At 36.5% G+C, this 19,288-nt stretch overlaps 3 protein-coding genes and 1 pseudogene across 3 annotated transcripts; 2 read left to right on the plus strand and 2 right to left on the minus strand.

Annotated features, from left to right (window-relative positions):
• Positions 1 to 257: 257 nt before the first annotated feature.
• Positions 258 to 3,232, minus strand: LOC108275640 (transcription factor HES-5-like; annotated as a pseudogene).
• A 1,561-nt stretch (positions 3,233 to 4,793) lies between these two features.
• Positions 4,794 to 6,210, plus strand: LOC108275637 (transcription factor HES-5-like). Its single transcript, XM_017486542.3, is given in 3 exon segments — positions 4,794 to 4,881; positions 4,994 to 5,029; positions 5,032 to 6,210. Coding segments are annotated over 3 exon segments (459 nt in total). The 5' UTR covers positions 4,794 to 4,818; the 3' UTR covers positions 5,392 to 6,210.
• Positions 6,211 to 8,741: 2,531 nt separating this feature from the next.
• LOC128635140 (transcription factor HES-5) lies at positions 8,742 to 9,755 on the plus strand. The gene is made up of 2 exons (XM_053686376.1): positions 8,742 to 9,102; positions 9,748 to 9,755. The coding sequence occupies exons 1-2, from the start codon at positions 8,742 to 8,744 to the stop codon at positions 9,753 to 9,755; spliced, it is 369 nt and encodes a 122-aa protein (XP_053542351.1).
• On the minus strand, positions 9,687 to 12,700 carry LOC108275587 (transcription factor HES-5). Its single transcript, XM_017486495.3, has 2 exons — positions 12,531 to 12,700; positions 9,687 to 12,401 (listed from the first exon to the last, which is right to left on the minus strand). The coding sequence occupies exons 1-2, from the start codon at positions 12,591 to 12,593 to the stop codon at positions 11,982 to 11,984; spliced, it is 483 nt and encodes a 160-aa protein (XP_017341984.1). The 5' UTR covers positions 12,594 to 12,700; the 3' UTR covers positions 9,687 to 11,981.
• Positions 12,701 to 19,288: the final 6,588 nt, after the last annotated feature.

The following is a 19,288-nucleotide window of genomic DNA, read 5'->3' on the forward strand; positions in this document are numbered from 1 at the left end:
GTACACATAAAAACAAGTTATGCTGCTAATTTGCCATATGCTGTTATATTGACAACTGTGTTCAACCATTACTAGGGCTGTCAAAATCAGTTTATTTATTCGTCCAAAGTACTGTTTTCTTCTCGTTTACACCCTATGGAAATTGCTGGCTTTTTTTTGTTTGTTTGTTTACATATTTGGACAAGCAAACATTTGATCATCTTTGAAACAGTGCCTGCTAATAAAAATCAATATAACTGAACAAAAATGAGCTTTTTCAATTATTTATTCAACAGAAATATCAATAGATGTGATATTCTTCTGTGGAAAAAGTAAGTACACCCTTGACTTCTGAAGCCAGTTTTGCAGAAATAACTTCCTGTAGATATTTTGCATAATTGTCCACCAGGCTATTCTTTCAGTTGCAAGATGTTTGATGGTTTTCTTGCATGAACTGCCTGTTTCGAATCCCCCCACAACATTTCAATTCAAATCTGGCCTTTGACTAGGCCAGTCCATAATCCTCCATTTCGTCTTTTTGAGCCATTCCTTAGTTGATTTGGTAGTGTGCTTAGGATCAATCCAGTTGAAAGGTCCACTTTTGGTTCAACTTCAACTTTTGGACAGATGGCCTCACATTATCTTCAAGTACTTTTTGCTATGATGCAGAATTCATAGTAGAATCAATGACTGCAATCTGTCCAGTCCCTGAGGCATTGAAGCAACCCTAAACCATATTTCTACCACCGTGCTTCACAGTTGGTATGAGGTGTTTCTAATGAAAAGCTGTCTTTGGTCTGCACCAAACATGTCTGCTGTTACTGTGGCCAAACAACTCTATCTTTGATTCGTCTGTCCCGAGCACATTATTCTGAAAGGCCTGGTCTTTGCCTATATGCTCATTGGCAATCTGTAGTCTTGCAAAGGCTTTTTCCTGGCACACCTCACATCCAGGTCAAATTTGTGCAATCTCTTTCTGATTGTAGACGCATGCACTTTAATACCAACAGCTGCATGACTTACTAGCAGATCCTGTAATGAAATTTTGGGGTTCTTGGAGATTTCTTTTTGAATCAGATGGTTTTTTGCATCAATTGTTTGAAATCTCCGCCATTTGTAGATGATTTTCCTTACAGTGGAGTGATGTATTTCAAATAATTTGCAGATCTTTTTAAATCCTTTGCCAGACTCATAGGCATCCACAACCTTTTTTCTGAAGGCCTTACAGAGCTCTTTAGATCTTGGCATGATGACACCACACGCCTCAATAACAACAGGAACACCAGACACTAGATATGAGAGGGGTATAAATAAGACAGGTTCCACCTGCACTTTGATAGAGTGTAACACCTTTATTAATAGGCACTGTTTCAAAGAGGATCAAATGTTTGCTTCTCCAAATATGTCAAAAAAGCCAACAATTTCCATGAGGGTATACTTGTTTTTTCACATGACTGTATATTTATCTTGATTTTATATCTTCACATAAAAATATATGCAGTGAGGCCAAATCCCACTTTTCTCCACAATTCTGTCTCGCCAATTCCCACCCACAAGGTAACTCTCCCCTATCACATGACAGCTACAAATCAGGAAGGGTTGGGGTAAACATGTGCTTCCTCTGAGACACCTGAAGCCAACCTCTATATCTTTTCCAATTGCTGCTTATGCTGTGTCACAGTCCAGCGTAACACACTCAGAGGAAAATGCTACCTACTCTATTCTGTATACATGAGCTCACAGACGCCTGTGATTGGCTAGTGTCACTGTAATTGACAAGGGAGAGAAAGTATGCCATTGTGCCCACCCTGGGAGCATGGCCAATTTTGATCTCCCAGCTACAGATGGCCACGGAGTCTCATTCGCTCTGAACTATCTTTAGATATAAAATTATGCCACATTTGTTTTTAATAAATTACAAACATTATGTCTGATATTCATTCAGTAATTAATTGAGATTATATTGATTATGTCATTTTGATTTATTTTCAGAACATTTTTGGCTGAAGTAATTCAGTGTCCTGACAACATAACATTTATCACCTTCACTGAAGGCAACTCACTACACTACAAAAAAAAAGGAGAATTTTAAAATGACAAATAACACATCATTTTATGCAAAATGAAAAAAAGGGGGAATTTTGTATCAGTGTATAAACAACACTCAACTCAAACAAAGATTTCATCTATATTTCAGCTAGACATTTCAGGGAATGTCACAGACATTTCACACTCAAATTTTTAGATTCTAGATATTTAATTTGCTTTATATAAAAATGAGAAAAAGCTTTCAGTGAATGAAAGCAGAATTTAAATGTACTGCAGATGCAGTAAAAGTTTATACCCAATATGAGCTTGTCTTTATACATTCAAAGTTTAATACATCTGTGAAGGATGCAGCAATTCTTTTGCATAGTAAGAATATGGCAGTGTAATAAAAAAAAAACCTACACATGCTTTTCCAATATGAAAGCAACTTGTCATATTCTGTCCATAAAAAGTTAGACAAAAATATTCCAACACACTTAGGAAACTGTAGTTAATGCCAGTGTGGCATTTGTAATTTGGCTTCCTGATGGTAAAGTGTTCGTGCGATTCTACCAGGGTCTCCAGGGGTCACTGCAGCCTGGAGTCTTCTCTTTGCTGCTGATCTGGCAGGATGGAGAGCTGAGCTGAGGAACGACACTTCTGCTCTTCTCCATGGAAGGCTGCATGGTCAAGAAGTGGCTCAGCACTCTTCTCTGGACTGAGTGTGTACTTTACACTGAGACAGGAAGTTGATGACCTCCTGCACACACCTGCTGTAGCCTTCATCAGCTTCAGTGGAGCAGCTCGACTTCTTGTGTGACTGCTGCTGCTGTCTCAGGAAATAAACTGTCATCTCCAGGATGTCGGCTTTCTCCTGTCTGGAATCAGGCTGTTGCGTTAGGAATTCTCCACCCAGCAGAGACTTGAGCTTCTCAATGCTGCTGTTGATGCACATTCTCTTCGCATCTTCTCCACTATTGGCTTTCTCAGCTACAGACAGAACAGAAATATTTGTTAAAACACTGTTCAACTAAACTATTTAAATGTTACTCAAACATAAAATGAAGCTGTACACAATATCATGGTTTAGTATGTTTACCTTATTAGTAAGTGGAAGAAGGTGGTTGGAGTTGATCATTGATGCAGTGATTGTAGGAGCCATGACTGTGTTTCTTCTGTTAGCTCTCTGTGAGGAGAAGATCTGAGTTGTGCTGAGCTCTCTCTCACTCCCTCCTCTATTTATACTCTCTAATCTCCATATGAATGTGTGAGTCTTGGGTTTGCTGGAGGTTCTCACAGTCTGCAGCCAATGGGGGAGCTCAGATGGGGCTAAAGGCCAGAGGACCGGCCACATGCTCAATGACGTGTGTATTACTCAGGAAACAATGAATCCATCTCTGAGCAGCAGGTGGACAGCTGGGTGTATGTGAGTGTGTGGGAAAGTGAATATTCTGATGTTCACTCTATGATTCACAATACACGTGTGCAAATATCATCAGTCAAACATTTTGAACAAGAAATTAGAATCCAAAGTTAAATGATTAATGAGTAATTGTTTGAAGTTACTTACAGACACATTGAAAAGCTATATGGACAGTTTTGAGAAAGAGTATTTTGCCATTAAATATCCCAGTCTTTGCTGAATGATGTAAATAAGAATCTTCATGTCAAAGCGGGTTGCAAGATTCTAGCAGGACCTAGACCTATCACTACAGCAGTAAGTACATAAAGTGTGCATACAACTGAAGTCAGTGCTAGATGACTAATATAGTACTGAGACTGCATGCTCCAGAGCTTTCCCACAATCTCCCTATTCACCAGAGCTGATTAGATATGTGCCTTATTAAGTGGACGACATGTCTAAAGAACTCAGTAGAGACCCTCAGGATTAAACAGTATGTATAGATGTGTGCTTTTCACTTGCTCACAAACATAAAATGTAATTTCTGTCTGCAGGAGAGAGTGACAAAACAGAGCTATGCAGCAGGAAGCTCTATTAGAGACTATTTAAAATGTTAACCATCAATTTATCCACAATTACGCATGCATTATAAATGAAGGTATTTAGAAACTTATTTTTAACTTGTCAAAATATCTGTTTTTAACAAACAAAACCAAAGTTGTATGCAATTTTCAGAAAATTTAAAAAGACGAACACATTTCATTATTTTCACTTTTCCTTTCCACAAGTTCCATTGGGTTTATCCAATTATGTGGTACGTATGTGTTCTAATCTCAGTCATTTAGACCTGCTTTACCCAAATCTACTGAGTGCAGATATTTCACTTAGCATGATGTATCAAAAATATTCACATTTGTAGAATTGTTCATATTCTGTGAAATAAAAAAACAACAACAACATATAGCTTAAGGAATTAAGGAAATTGGCTTGGTTTTATGAACAAACATTTTACATGTGTGATATTACCAATTTATGACATTACAATTTAAACCATATGAGTGACACGTGTGCTGTCATGGCACGTGCCTATAATGTGACAGAGCTGCTTTTCAGTCAAGGTCTCCACTTTCCCAAGGACCTCTCTCTCTTAGACACTCCTCCACCTGCTGCTCAGAGATGGACTCATTGTTTCCTGAGTAATACACACTTCATTGAGCATGTGGCCGGTTCTCTGCTCTTTAGTCCCATCCGAGCTCCCCCATTGCCTGCAGACTGTGAGAACCTCCAGCAAACCCAGGACTCACACATTCATATGGAGATTAGAGAGTATAAATAGATGAGGGAGTGAGAGAGAGCTCAGCACAACTTAGATCTTCTCCTCACAGAGAGCTAACAGAAGAAACACAGTCATGGCTCCTACAATCACTGCATCAGTGATCAACTCCAACCACCTTCTTCCACTTACTAATAAGGTAAATATACTAAACCATGATATTGTTTACAATTTCATTTCTTATTTGATTAATCTTTGAATAGTTATTTAGTTGAACAGTGTTTTAACAAATATTTCTGTTCTGTCTGTAGCTGAGAGAGCCAATAGTGGAGAAGATGCATAGAGAATGCTCATCAACAGCAGCATTTAGAAGCTCAAGTTTCTGCTGGGTGGAGAACTCCAGGAGAAAGCCGACATCCTGGAGATGACAGTTTATTTCCTGAGACAGCAGCAGCAGTCACACAAGAAGTCGAGCTGCTCCACTGAAGCTGATGAAGGCTACAGCAGGTGTGTGCAGGAGGCCATCAACTTCCTGTCTCAGTGTCAAGTACACACTCAGTCCCAGAGAAGAGTGCTGAGCCACTTCTTGACCATGCAGCCTTCCATGGAGAAGAGCAGAAGTGTCGTTCCTCAGCTCAGCTCTCCATCCTGCCAGATCTGCAGCAAAGAGGAGACTCCAGGCTGCAGTGACGTCTGGAGACCCTGGTAGAGCCGCACGAACACTTTACCATCAGGAAACCAACTTACAAATGCCACATTGACATTAATGACAATTTCCTAAGTGTTTCAGAACATTTTTGTCCAAGTTTTCATGGACAGATTATGAGAAGTTGCTTTCATATTGGAATCATGTGTAACCCTTCTTATATACCTGAAGTCCTGCTGCTTATTTCAAAGATGTTTTAAACTTTTATGTTTTTGCAGTTTTTCATGTGCAAAATAAGACAGGTTGCTTTCATTTTGGGGACGCATATGAAATTATTTCTAATACTGAGTTGCTGAGTTGCTAGAAGCTATCCTCTGTTCTTGGTGTGCAAGAAGAATTATTACACTCATTGAGACTTGAGTGCATTAACAAAACCCATATTGGGTATAAACTCTCTGCATTTGCAGAATGTTGGAATTTTCATTTTATATGACCTCTCTTACTGTGTAAGAAAATATTTTCTATTTGAAATACAAGTTAAAGGTTTTTGTTCCAATGTTTATTCTTCATCACTAGTCTAGATTCTTGTGAGAAAAAATATTTGTGACATTTCCTAATCTACTAAATCCAACTCCAGTGGAATAAGATACTGTACTGCTGTAGTAGATAAACATTTTTTAAAAACCTAATGCTCTCTGTTGTTTTGAAGGGAGAAAAAAAGAGTTATTTGGGCTTTTATTAGAAGCTACATTTGCTTTGTGCACTCTTTAATGAGTTAATTGTACTTTTCAAAATCTTCAGACTGGAAATGACTTTGCCTTCAGTGATGGTCATGAATGTTATGTTACTTCATTGTGAGTACACAAACAGATACTGAAAATAAACTGCAACGATGCAATCAATATGATGGCTATGCATTATTCTTTTTTCCATTTCCTTTCAAAATTTATGAATTCACTCATATATATTTTTGTGGTCCTTACTATCACTACATAATTCCACAATTGTTCATTATCTTAGTTTTCTGGAAGAGTTCTGTAGTTCTCTTGTGAGTCTGAACTTTTCAAGTCTTCTGATCACCATGTCAAAATTAGTCCATATACTGTAGATTTAGCTATCTCTATCATTATATAAGCACAACACATAACATATTATACTATATTCATGTAAGATCCTGTCATACTAAATATATCCAGGAAAAATATTTGAACAACATTCATCTCAGCACAAAACATTTCATACTACTCAACATTATAGAATATTGTAATCTAATCTCTCTCACTAAATTATATAAAAGACAAATCAAGGTTCATTCTGTCTACCTAAACATCATAAACACATATGTGACTCCAGAAAGCAATCAACTGAAACATAAAATAAAGTTGCTATTGATTTTTCCGTTGTTAATTATTAAAACCTTTACTTTTATGACCCACAACAACCCTCAAAATTAGCAGGAAAATGGATGTGCTGTGAGATGCCATGTTGTATGAATATGCAGAGACCCCATGTTTTGAATGGAAAATCATGTTTAAACCAAATATAACACCCAGATATTGAATGTCATAGGCATGTTGAATTCGCAGTAGATTTCAATATGGTTTTGGTACTGTAAGCTATGATTATTGCTTTCAGGTCAGGACTGATTGTATTTCTTATGCTGCTTCCTCATACTCAGAACAGACAGCTGAGAGGCATTAGTGAAATGACAGAAGTGTGTCCCTATGATTGAATTACATAGTCAGCTAGTGGTAACAAACCAAAGGCACCCCCTCCTCCCAATCCACACACACACACACACACACACACACACACACACACACACACACACACACACACACACACACACACCACTACCCTCTAGTGACAAAAGTGTGTGTGTGTGTGCGTGTGTGTGTGTGTGTGTGTGTGTGTGTGTGTGTGTGTGTGTGTGTGTGTGTGTTTGTGAGTGTGCATGTGTGTGCGTGGTAACGAGTGTATGAGGCACTCTTAGACACAGAGTGCATGTGTGTGCCAGTGTTTTGAACCAGAGATTGAGCTCCATAGTTAACTTATTTGGGAACTACAATATTTGTATTTGTATACAGTATTTACAGTACATTAAAGAAACACTGAAAAGCTAAAGTGTCTTATAATAATATTCATGTCACGGTGGGTTGCAGCATGATTTTCAAGAAGACACAGATCCCTTGCTAAAGCAGTAATTGATTGAATTGTGCATACAATTGAAGGGCCTTGGTGAATAATATATACTGAGACTGCACTCTCCAGAGCTTTCCCACACTTTCCCCATTCACAACCTCAGCACTGAATAGACACGTGCCTTATTACATGCAGCAGATATACCCTCAGAAAGAGCCCTCAGGATCATACACTTTCTACTGATGTGTGCATTTTATTTTGTTGCAAAAATTACCTTAATCGGTCAGAAAGGACAACAGTGTCTGATCAACCAATTCACTAGCTTTGTTATGCTTTAAGAACAAAACAAAAAAATCCATAAAATAAATAATAAAATCTTAATCTTATTTCTTCTCTCAGTATAAAAACATCATAACTGCACACACTGTACATTTTAAATGATTTTAGATTTCATAAAAAAAAAAAAAAACAGCTATTTGTCCTCATTTTTACCCAAATAGGTTATTTTTGCATTAATGGTAATCATTTGGAACTGCTTGATAAAAACACAAAACTTTAATGAAGCTGGATCTTACACAGAGGTGAGATTGTGCAGAATTTCTCATATTCTGTTTATTCTTTGAATTAAAATGAAATAAAAACATATTTTGTTTATCTTCATAAACATTTTACATTTGTTAAATATAAACTACGTGAGTGGCGCATGCACTGTCATGGCAAGTGCCTCAACCATGTAATGTCAAGTGACAGAGAGCCATTTTTCAGTCAAGGTCTCTACTTTCCCAAAGACCTCTCTCTCTTAGACACTCCTCCACCTGCTGCTCAGAGATGGACTCATTGTTTCCTGAGTAATACACACTTCATTGAGCATGTGGCCGGTCCTCTGGTCTTTAGTTCCATCCGAGCTCCCCCATTGGCTGCAGACTTTGAGAACCTCCAGCAAACCCAGGACTCACACATTCATATGGATATCAGAGAGTATAAATAGAGGAGGGAGTGAGAGAGAGCTCAGCACAACTTAGATCTTCTCCTCACAGAGAGCTAACAGAAGAAACACAGTCATGGCTCCTACAATCACTGCATCAATGATCAACTCCAACCACCTTCTTCCACTTACTAATAAGGTAAATATACTAAACCATGATATTGTGTACAATTTCATTTCATATTTGATTAATCTTTGAATAGTTATTTAGTTGAACAGTGTTTTAACAAATATTTCTGTTCTGTCTGTAGCTGAGAAAGCCAATATTGGAGAAGATGCATAGAGAATGTGCATGAACAGCAGAATCAAGAAGCTCAAGTCTCTGCTGGGTGGAGAATTCCTAACGCAACAGCCTGATTCCAGACAGGAGAAAGCCGACATCCTGGAGATGACAGTTTATTTCCTGAGGCAGCAGCAGCAGTCACACAAGAAGTCGAGCTGCTCAACTGAAGCTGATGAAGGCTACAGCAGGTGTGTGCAGGAGGCCATCAACTTCCTGTCTCAGTGTCAAGTACACACTCAGTCCCAGAGAAGATGCAGCCTTCCATGGAGAAGAACAGAAGTGTCGTTTCTCAGCTCAGCTCTCCATCCTGCCAGATCTGCAGCAAAGAGGAGACTCCAGGCTGCAGTGAACTCTGGAGACCCTGGTAGAGCCGCACGAACACTTTACCATCAGGAAACCAACTTACAAATGCCACATTAGCATTAATGACAGTTTCCTAAGTGTGTTTAAATATTTTTGTCCAACTTTGAATGGACAGAATATGACAAGTTCTTTCAAATTGGAAAAGCACATGTAGATTTTTCCACTATTCTACTATATATATTTATTAAGCAAGAATAACTTGCTTTTTTTTAAAAAAATACTTTGAATGTATAATGAAAAGCTCATATTGAGTATCCATGTTCTTCATTTGCAGTACATTAAGGAACTCAGTTTTAAATGTTACATTGGCATTAACTATGGTTTGCACAGTGTTTATTTATTTATTTATTTATTTATTTATTTATTTTTACAGTTTTGCATGTGCAAAAAGTTGAGTTGCTTTCACTGCAAGAAAGCATATGTACATGTTTCAAAGTTTTCAGAAACTATTCCATTTCCTTCCCATTCAAGAACAATTATTACATTCATCAAGTTTTGAGTGCATTAAAGCCCATATTGGGTGTAAACTTTCTGCATTTGTAGATTGTTTGGAATTCAAGCAATTCAACATTTTCTAGTTTTAATATGACCTCACTTATTGCGTAAAAATCTATCTCTTTATATCTTTATCTTTATCTATACTCAGGACCATAGAGTGTAAAAATGTCTGTAACATTTCCTAATCTAGTAAGTCCAGCTCCAATAGATTAAGATAGAGGTGATGCTCATGCTAGCTTCTGTACAGCATAAACATGTTTGTTTGTGGTTGTGACTGAGGAAAACATAGTTTGGGCTTTTATTGGAAAATTACAGTTATTTAATTGTACATTTAAAAATGTTCAAACTGGAAATGACTGCCTTCAGTGAAGGTCATGTACTTTATTGTGTGAATATGAATCATTATTATTATTATTAATAAAATAATGAAAATAAATTCTAATAGTACAATCAATATGGTCTCCGAATGATTCATTCCACCTACTTATAGAAATAAAGGTTAAATCTAGAACTCTCAAATGTATTTCAGTTTGTCCTTCTGGCAGAAATGATAAACATCTTTTTTTAAAATTAGAAGTAGAGAGTTTCTATTTCATAGAAAGTTCCAAGTAAACAACCTGTAACTATTTAAAGAAGCCCTGAAGGACCATTTCCCCTGGTGTATACTAACCATCTTTGATTTCTGTCTTTTAGTCTTTATATGTTTTCACTAACATTAAATAATTCATTGTACTTTTAAAACTTAGAAATGGAAACATTTAGAAATGGCCAATTATCAATGAGGCTGCATGCAGGTTGTAAAGAGCAGTAGGTATCATTAAAAAAGGGCATTTAAATGTGTTGGTTTATATCACAAACAACTACTTTGTGCTTTCAGATGTCTGTTCACGATGATTATAGATGCAGAATGACATTGGTGTTTCAGGTCCTTCAGATGAGTTTTCATGCTCATCAGCACATCTTGATTGTCACTTTAGTCCATTGTTTTGAACCATGATGAGCTCTCAGTCCACTTGTTGTTCACAGTACAACTTGTTTATAACTCAGAGACCCGGCTGTGTAACACTGAGTTATGGATAATTGTGGATGTCATTCAAAATGGCTCAAAAACAAAACTGCAGTCAAATAACAGAAGGGGGAACAAAAATGAAAACAACAAAGAGGAGTAATTTTGTTGGAGTACCATCACACATGCTTTATGCTATAAACCCACTTGTGACTCTCATGTAAGTGGTTAGCATGTAAAATACATGCAAACACTACATATCTGACAATAGTAATAAACAGGAACTACTGATAACATTATTATTATTACTGCCTAACTAATCTCAATAGCATAACTGCTAGTGCCACAATGCCACAATTGCAAGCAAATGTGAAGCGGACTGAGAATAATTTGACACAAAAAAGACCACATCTCTATAGGTGGTCGGAGTACAGCTTGTATACAGGGCATTTTAAGGGTCTGGGTTTATTTGTTGTTTTTATACAGGAACAAAAATGCTGAGTTATTAAGCTGAGATTACATAATGCAAAAATGGACCAAGTGTAAAAATATCCTTGAGTGTTCACAATCAGAATTTACAACTTTAGCATATACAACTTTAGTGTACAACTTTTACATGTTTAAGGGTGAAAATAGAAGTAGATATAGGAGTAAAATTAATCATTCACAGCAAGCATATTGATTGTCAACAATATGACATTTTATTTTGAGGATTTTTTTTTTTTTTTTTTTTTGTCAAGAATGACTTTGTGTACTCACAAATAAAGTAACATATCATCCAAGACCTTCATTGAAGGAAAACTCATGTCATTTCCAATCTGGAAAAATGTTACATCTGCAAATAACTCACTAAATAGTGTACCCAGCTAATGTAGCTAAATGAATCATATTCTCAAGAATGAAAAAAAGGTGGTTTTAAAATCACAAATGCTTAAATAATTATACAGTCAAAATGTTCCAGATGCATTGCATTTGGAGTGGAAAGAACTGTATTAAAAATATCACAGATATTTTGCACTTTTGCACAACTGTTCATATTAGATATGAATAACAGATGAAATAGCTTAAAAACATTACATGAATTATCATGTTCTTAATACAATAAGAGATCATATAAAAAACATTAGCAAATGGTTTCTTATACAGAAACAAAATATTTTAGAATAAGTTCTTCTTGCATAGTTAGAATGTGCATTTTGTAAGTTTCACAAAACATAGTGATGGAAACATCTACACATGCTTTCCCATAAGGAAAGCAACTTGGCATATTTTGTCCAAGAAAAGTTGAACAAAATATTCCGACACACTTTAGGAAACTGTATTTAATGCCAATGTGGCATTTGTAAATTTCCTAATGATAAAGTGTTTGTGCGGCTCTACCAGGGTCTCCAGAGTTCACTGCAGCCTGGAGTCTCCTCTTTGCTGCTGATCTGGCAGGATGGAGAGCTGAGCTGAGGAACGACACTTCTGCTCTTCTCCATGGAAGGCTGCATGGTCAGGAAGTGGCTCAGAAGTCTTCTCTGGGACTGAGTGTGTACTTGACACTGAGACAGGAAGTTGATGGCCTCCTGCACACACCTGCTGTAGCCTTCATCAGCTTCAGTGGAGCAGCTCGACTTTTTGTGCGACTGCTGCTGCTGTCTCAGGAAATAAACTGTCATCTCCAGGATGTCGGCTTTCTCCTGTCTGGAATCAGGCTGTTGCTTTAGGAATTCTCCACCCAGCAGAGACTTGAGCTTGTCAATGCTGCTGTTGATGCGTTCTCTTCGCATCTTCTCCACTATTGGCTTTCTCAGCTACAGACAGAACAGAAATATTTGTTTAATCAAACTGATCATATATATAATACATAAATATATATTTTCCAATTATTAATACAATTTGAAAAGAAATGAATAAATAATATCATGTTCTAGTATATTTACCTTATTAGTAAGTGGAAGAAGGTGGTTGGAGTTGATCACTGATGCAGTGATTGTAGGAGCCATGGCTGTGTTTCTTCTGTTAGCTCTCTGTGAGGAGAAGATCTGAGCTGTGCTGAGCTCTCTCTCACTCCCTCCTCTATTTATACTCTCTAATCTCCATATGAATGTGTGAGTCCTGGGTTTGCTGGAGGTTCTCACAGTCTGCAGCCAATAGGGGAGCTTGGATGGGACTAAGGAACAGCAAGCTGCCACATGCTCAATAATTACTTAGAAAACAATGAATCTGTCTCAAGGGAGCAGGTGGAGGGTCTTAAGATGATGGCAGGGAAATGCTTAGTGGTGTGTGAATGTGGGAAACCAGTGACCTTGTAGATTTTTAAGCAGCTGCTTGATATCAGGGTGTCCAGTTCTTACATTAAAACAATTGACTGCAAATACACTAAAATTTAGTCTATCTGTCTAATGATTATTTATTATATACTATTTTACATTACATGATCAGTACTATAAATTCTTCATAAGACAATCTTTAATTTTTAACATTATTATTTCATATAGCAAGAGCAAAGCTTTGGGTGAGAGTGCGCCTTGTCTTTCAACTTTAAATGATCACGTTTGAACACTTTCCCTCTTTCAGCACAGTCACACTTTCTGAAACCCATCGGCCCCCTAAACACACACACAGCTGGCTGGCCTGTTGTCTATCCCTCGTTCATATGCTCCTGTTTCAGCAGCGGGAATGTGGGAGCGGCGCTGCAACAAGGCTTCCCACACTTCTAGATTCCTGACATTCAAACTGAACACAAAGAAAGCGTGGCCCATTAGACAAAGCTAAAGCGGTAAGCCCCCCTATTCCAGACCTCCAGGCCAGCCATCTGGAGTGGCTCGTTCGGTTACCACCCAGAGACTACACAATCTGTGCCCAGTGTGTGGGACTCAGATATCTTCAAATATCAGCCTTTTCTCATGAGAATTGGTTTGCAGTAGGCAGTTATATATTCTATGATGACTACCATTACAGTGGTGTGAAAAATATTTTTTAAACATTTGCTATGCCATTAAAAGCTCTTTAAGACTTGCTTTCAGATGAGTCACCTGTGATCTTTTTGCTTATATTGGAACAAGTCCATTATGTAGTATGTATCTTGATGCTAGTAACCCACTATAACTTTGGGCAGATGTTTGACTTGCTCAGATCCTTTCCCACAGCACATCATGACAACATGAATCACCTCTGTGTTCATTCTCAACACTCAGAGCTGCTTTGCCAACAATGACTTTAACACTTGATTGACACAGAAGGATGAAAAATACCCCCTCCCACATTCTTATTAATTCTCAGCTATTGTGTACCAATTATTCCAGCAATTCATTCTCATACTATTTTCTCATTCAAGCCTGTTGATTGGCTCAAAAGTGTGAGAACTTACATCTCATTAAATGCCCTTGGTTTTCATATAAATGCTGGTTCAAAAGCAGCCAAAAGTCAGACCTCTCACTCACTCTTAAACACCAACCATCCATCCATCATGAAAGATCTGCAAAAAAGGTACGTTTGAAAGCATATTAATTAAAAATAATGTAGTACATAAAAATCTATAGAAATATTATGAGCAGTTAGTTTTCTGAAGTCTGTGGAGATATTTTGTACATGTTCTGATGAAGCCTAGTACTCACAGTGATATGCTTTGATTTGTCAGATGCAAGCTCATGGCCTTGGAAAGGAGATGCACTGATAGTGTGGAGCATATCAAGACCGTGCTGGAGGTCCGGCTGCACAGTGACGTCTCTCATACACACCTCTGGGACAAGACAGTCTCATTCTTTACCCCAAAGAAGACGCCGATCTTCCATGATGGTTATTCCAAGTATTCTAGAGAGACCCTGCGGCTCTTCCCTGATCCAGATGAAGATGTGATCCCTCTCTGTTTTCAGCAGTGATGCACATCAAGATTGAAAGATGAAACAACAACAACAAACTCTTTCACTAACACTAAGGCTTCAACAGTGAAAGTGAATATTCTTTTTAATTGTTTTTTTTGTTGTTGTTTGTTTTTGCTCAAAAATGGCAAAGAATTTCTAATCTAGCTGCATGTAAAGTCTTTTGTAAAGACAAAAATGTATTTTCTAATGCACACAGCTCTGTAGGGCTTTTATTTTGTCCACAAATGGACCATAGCCACTGTTATTTAGCAGCAGAGAGCTTTAGTTTTCTATGCAAAGAAAATGGTTAACAGGTACATGGATCCCATGTAAATGTTGAGCAGAAGATTTGAATGAAAGCCATATTCCTTTGACAAAGGAACCATTAGTATGCGATTAATACAAAACTTAAGTTATAAATGTGTTTCAGTATTTTATATTACTTAAGTGAACAATATTTCATGAATTTATTAAATTACTTTATATGAGACTTTTTAAAATAAAACCACAAAATCTGTTTATAATCATGCCTCCTTAATTTTTTTGAAAGTTTTCCATTTTAATATACATTTTATACTATATTTTTAGTATTGACAATTAGTTGATGAATTACAAACAAGTGTCAACCAAAGTCAGACAGACAAATACAAACAGTACTGTGCATACAAATAAATCAGATTTCCTCCAGTAGGCTTAAGAAATCATGTTAAAAACATTTAAACCATTTAGACCTTAGAGCAAAACTTGGATTAGTTTATAACATGGAAGCAAAAATTACAAGCAAAAATGTCAAGGTTATTAAATTGAAGCATTAATCTTTACTGCCATCTAGAGGGCTTAATTAGACAAAAGGATTCCACTTCATCTTTTCACCCAGCTTCACCTAGATGGACTAGACTGTACTTCACATATACTTATAAAAAATGTTTCTCATGAGTTCAAAAATATCTTTTTAGTGGTTTAATCAATTGTAATGGTTCTTAACTTGCAAAAAAGTTCTACTTAGAAACTTTTCTGATAGGTAAACACTGTGAAATAGAAAAAGATATCTATCTATCTATCTATCTATCTATCTATCTATCTATCTATCTATCTATCTATCTATCTATCTATTAAAATCCTATAAAGAGCAGTAAACAGAAATACATAAAAAAAAGTTGATATTTGGTGTGATGACCATTTGCTTTAAAATTTTTATTAGTAATCTCAAGTATCAAATTAGTGCAGTTTTATAAGGAAAGGAGCTGTAAGTTTTATTTAGCATCTTGCAGAATCAGCCACAGTTCTTCTGGAGACTTTGACTTTCGCACTTGCTTCTATTTTTTTTTCTTCTTTGCAGCAAAATCCAGCAGCCATCATTGTTTTCTGTCTGAAAAGTATTCTCTTACATAATATGCTGCTTACTTTAATGACATACAAACATTTTGCTGTAACAGTTAATTAAATTTTGTGCTGGAAAACTAATGTTTGGGAATCTAAAATGTTTTTATACTGACACGATAATGTAGAAGTCTTAATCTATAAAAGTTTGTACTAAAAAAAAAAAAAATAGGGTGCCTAAGACTTTTTCAGAGTACTGTAATGTCTAAGAAGAAACATTTTACCCAAAGATTTTGATTGGACAAACAAAGGCAAATTTCAAGATGGATTTTATTTTATGTCTTTCTTAGGCATAAGACTTATATACTCTCAAAAAAGTTATTTCTACAAAGGATTCCTTGGTTTATCCCTGTGGAGGAACCTTAAAGGAGCTATTTAGAAATGTAAAACAGAAACTCTGCTTTATTAAAATCCAAAGAACTAAAATAGTATTAATTTGTGAGTTCAATAATATAATTGTGTGCACAGTTAGTTGCTGGGTACATTGCAGGGTTTTTTTAAAATGTGATTTACAAAGAAAATTTGCATCAGTTATATCAGGTATGACGTACATCTGGAACATAAAATAATTTGTTTGTGAGTGTGTGCAAAAAAGCTCCAGAGAGTTTTGATATCAAAGAGATTAGAGTGCGGTTGAAACATAAAAGTCCTGACATGCTTCAAAGAAATGTTCAAAATGTAATATGAATGTGAAATAAAGGAGCATAGACATGAGTGTGCATAATGTTAATTCATAAAGTTCAGTTTAAATACTGCATTGGAGGTGCTAACATGTGGCGAGCAACTAATATGAAACCAACTTTACTGCACTAATAACACAATAGGTCTTTACCAGGAGAAACCTCTTGATTAATTAAATTGACTAAAGATATCATTTTGATCAACTTTCTCATTTTTCAGACTCTGATTGAATGCGCTCCCACCAATGTAATACCTGCTCTTCAGTTGTATTCATTTGCCACAAAACTAATTGATTAGTAATGATGCCACCCTGTATTTTGCACTTTGCAATGAAAAGCCTCAAACTGCATGTACATAAAGGCAGACATGCCAAATGGACAACACACGCTGTTCCCAAATACACTTGTTTTTGCAGGTCTTATCAAGCTTGCATGTAATGCTATACAATCAAACCTTTAATAAACCAGGAACAAAGTTTTTCTTAATCAGAGCTTTAATATATAATGACTTAAGGAAGTTAAGACCCCTCAGCTATCCTAAGAACCCTTGAAGCACCCTTTTCTATGAGTGTATTAGAAAATATCCTTACACATTTTGGCACTGTCAATGCCATCACTATGTAATGATGCTGAAGAGACATTTTTCACATTATTATTTTGGTGGCACACAATATTTATGAAAGACCAAGTCTTTGAGTGGACCAAGCCTGCAAGTGGACATTTATCTGTAAATCCAGCCAGGGTCAGATAAATGATAATTCAGTAGTCTTATCTGTGTGTGTGTAGAGATTGGTCCCAAATGCATGAGAAGAGCAAAATACATTTTCTGGGGCACTTGAGCAAAAGAATTAGAATGTAATTGTAGATAGTGTGATTACAGTAAAAGGCAAAATTCATCATTCTGGAGACAGAAAATGTGAAGGGCAATGATCTAATACTCGTTATGGAAGAGGTGAAATCTACAGTTACTATTTTACTATGTTTGTATAGCATCAGTCCTTTCTTAAATTTCATACTTACTCCCGTCCACCAGAAACTCAGCAGCTTTCAATAAAAGAGTGGACTGTTTCAGCAGAACAAATGTTAAGTTTTAGAAATGAGTTCAGACATGTCAGTATCTTCAGCAGCCACAGTATCCAGTGGACAATCTTCCCAGCTTCTCTTTCCACCAAACCACAGGTAACTGTTGCAGAGCAGGTTCATCCAGAAGACCGTTGCAGTAGATAATAGCTGAAAACAATTTTCAAAATCAAAGCATTATATTTTTGGTAACAATGGCTTTACTTAAGAGAATTATCTGTATAATGGTGAAATAAAACACCCAAAGGTCCTTTGTTGTCAAACCTTAGGGTTCCATTAGCACACATCACACTTACCATTACCTAGTGTAGTTTGCTGACATTTCCATCTTGTGGCAGATTGCTATCGGATCTGTTTCTTCACTGTTTTCTATGTTTCCCCATAAACAAGACTGTATATGTGTGTGCTATTCGTTTGCTTTCAGGAAAGTGGAAATATTGAAACATTGCAATGACACCAGTGAAAGTGTATGACTCTGGAAGTGATCTGAGATTGGGGCTCATATTTTTTTCTGGCCTGCTTTCTGTGCTGTGTCTTGTAGCAAGAGGAAAATAAGATAAGAATATGCTGTCCATTCTCAGCATGAGATTATTGACTAGTGAGATATTTGGAAATACAGAAAGCACCTGAAGAAAAGTTAGAATATAATATTAAGAATTAAGAAGTTCAGTTTTTTAGTTCAGATTTTCGGTCACATGCTATAATACCAGCTGATTCTTGTATTTACGATGTAAAATATTTACTATATATGTTTTGACATGTTCTATCATAGCTAGCATTAACATTTTCAGCTTTTTGTGCTACAGTAGCTCTTCTGTGGGATCGGACCAGACGGGCTAGCCTTCAGATCAGTGAGCCTTGGGCACCCATAACCCTGTTGCCAGTTAAAACAAGTCTTTCCTTGGACCACTGTTGGTAAGTACTAACCACTGCATACAGGGAACACCCTACAAGACCTGCCATTTTACATTTATTCATTTAGTGGATGCTTTTATCCAAAGTGACCTACAAATGAGAAAATACAAGCAAATAGGAGATGTTCTGACCCAGTTGAACAGCTATCACAATTAGGCCTTTGTTAAAGTTGCTCAGGTTCTTACGGTTGCCCATTTTTCCTGCTTACAACACATCAACTTCGAGAATTGACTGTTCACTTGACACCTAATATATACCATTGACAGGTGCCATTGTAACAAGATAATGAATGTTATTTACTTCGCCTCTCAGTGCTTTTAATATTATGGGTGATTGGTGTATAAAGATAACATTCCAACTTTTTTTTTTTTTTACAAATATATCAACAGAAAACAACAGGTTTTACCTAACAAATAAAGTTAGTCAACTTTTATCTGTAGAAATCATATCAATTTCAAATTCAAATCAATCAACCTTTCACTAACACTTAGAACCTGAAACCAGGGCCCTCATTTAATCACAGTAATCACAAGTCTGGAGTGTGAATTGTGTGTGAACATGTCAATGCAATGTATGGTATTCATCAGCATTAACATTTGACTAAATGATAAAGTATACACCTATACCAACTGTAAAAAGAAAAAGAGAAATATCGAATAATGAAAATATGGTGGTGAATAGCTGATGCTTTGGGGCTGTTTTGCAACTAGTGGACCAGCAGCTCTCATGAAGATTGATGGCATCATGAACTCTGCTAAGAACTGGGATATTTTAGCTCTT

This window comes from Ictalurus punctatus, chromosome 15 (genome assembly GCF_001660625.3).
Source record: "Ictalurus punctatus breed USDA103 chromosome 15, Coco_2.0, whole genome shotgun sequence".
NCBI lineage: Eukaryota > Metazoa > Chordata > Actinopteri > Siluriformes > Ictaluridae > Ictalurus > Ictalurus punctatus.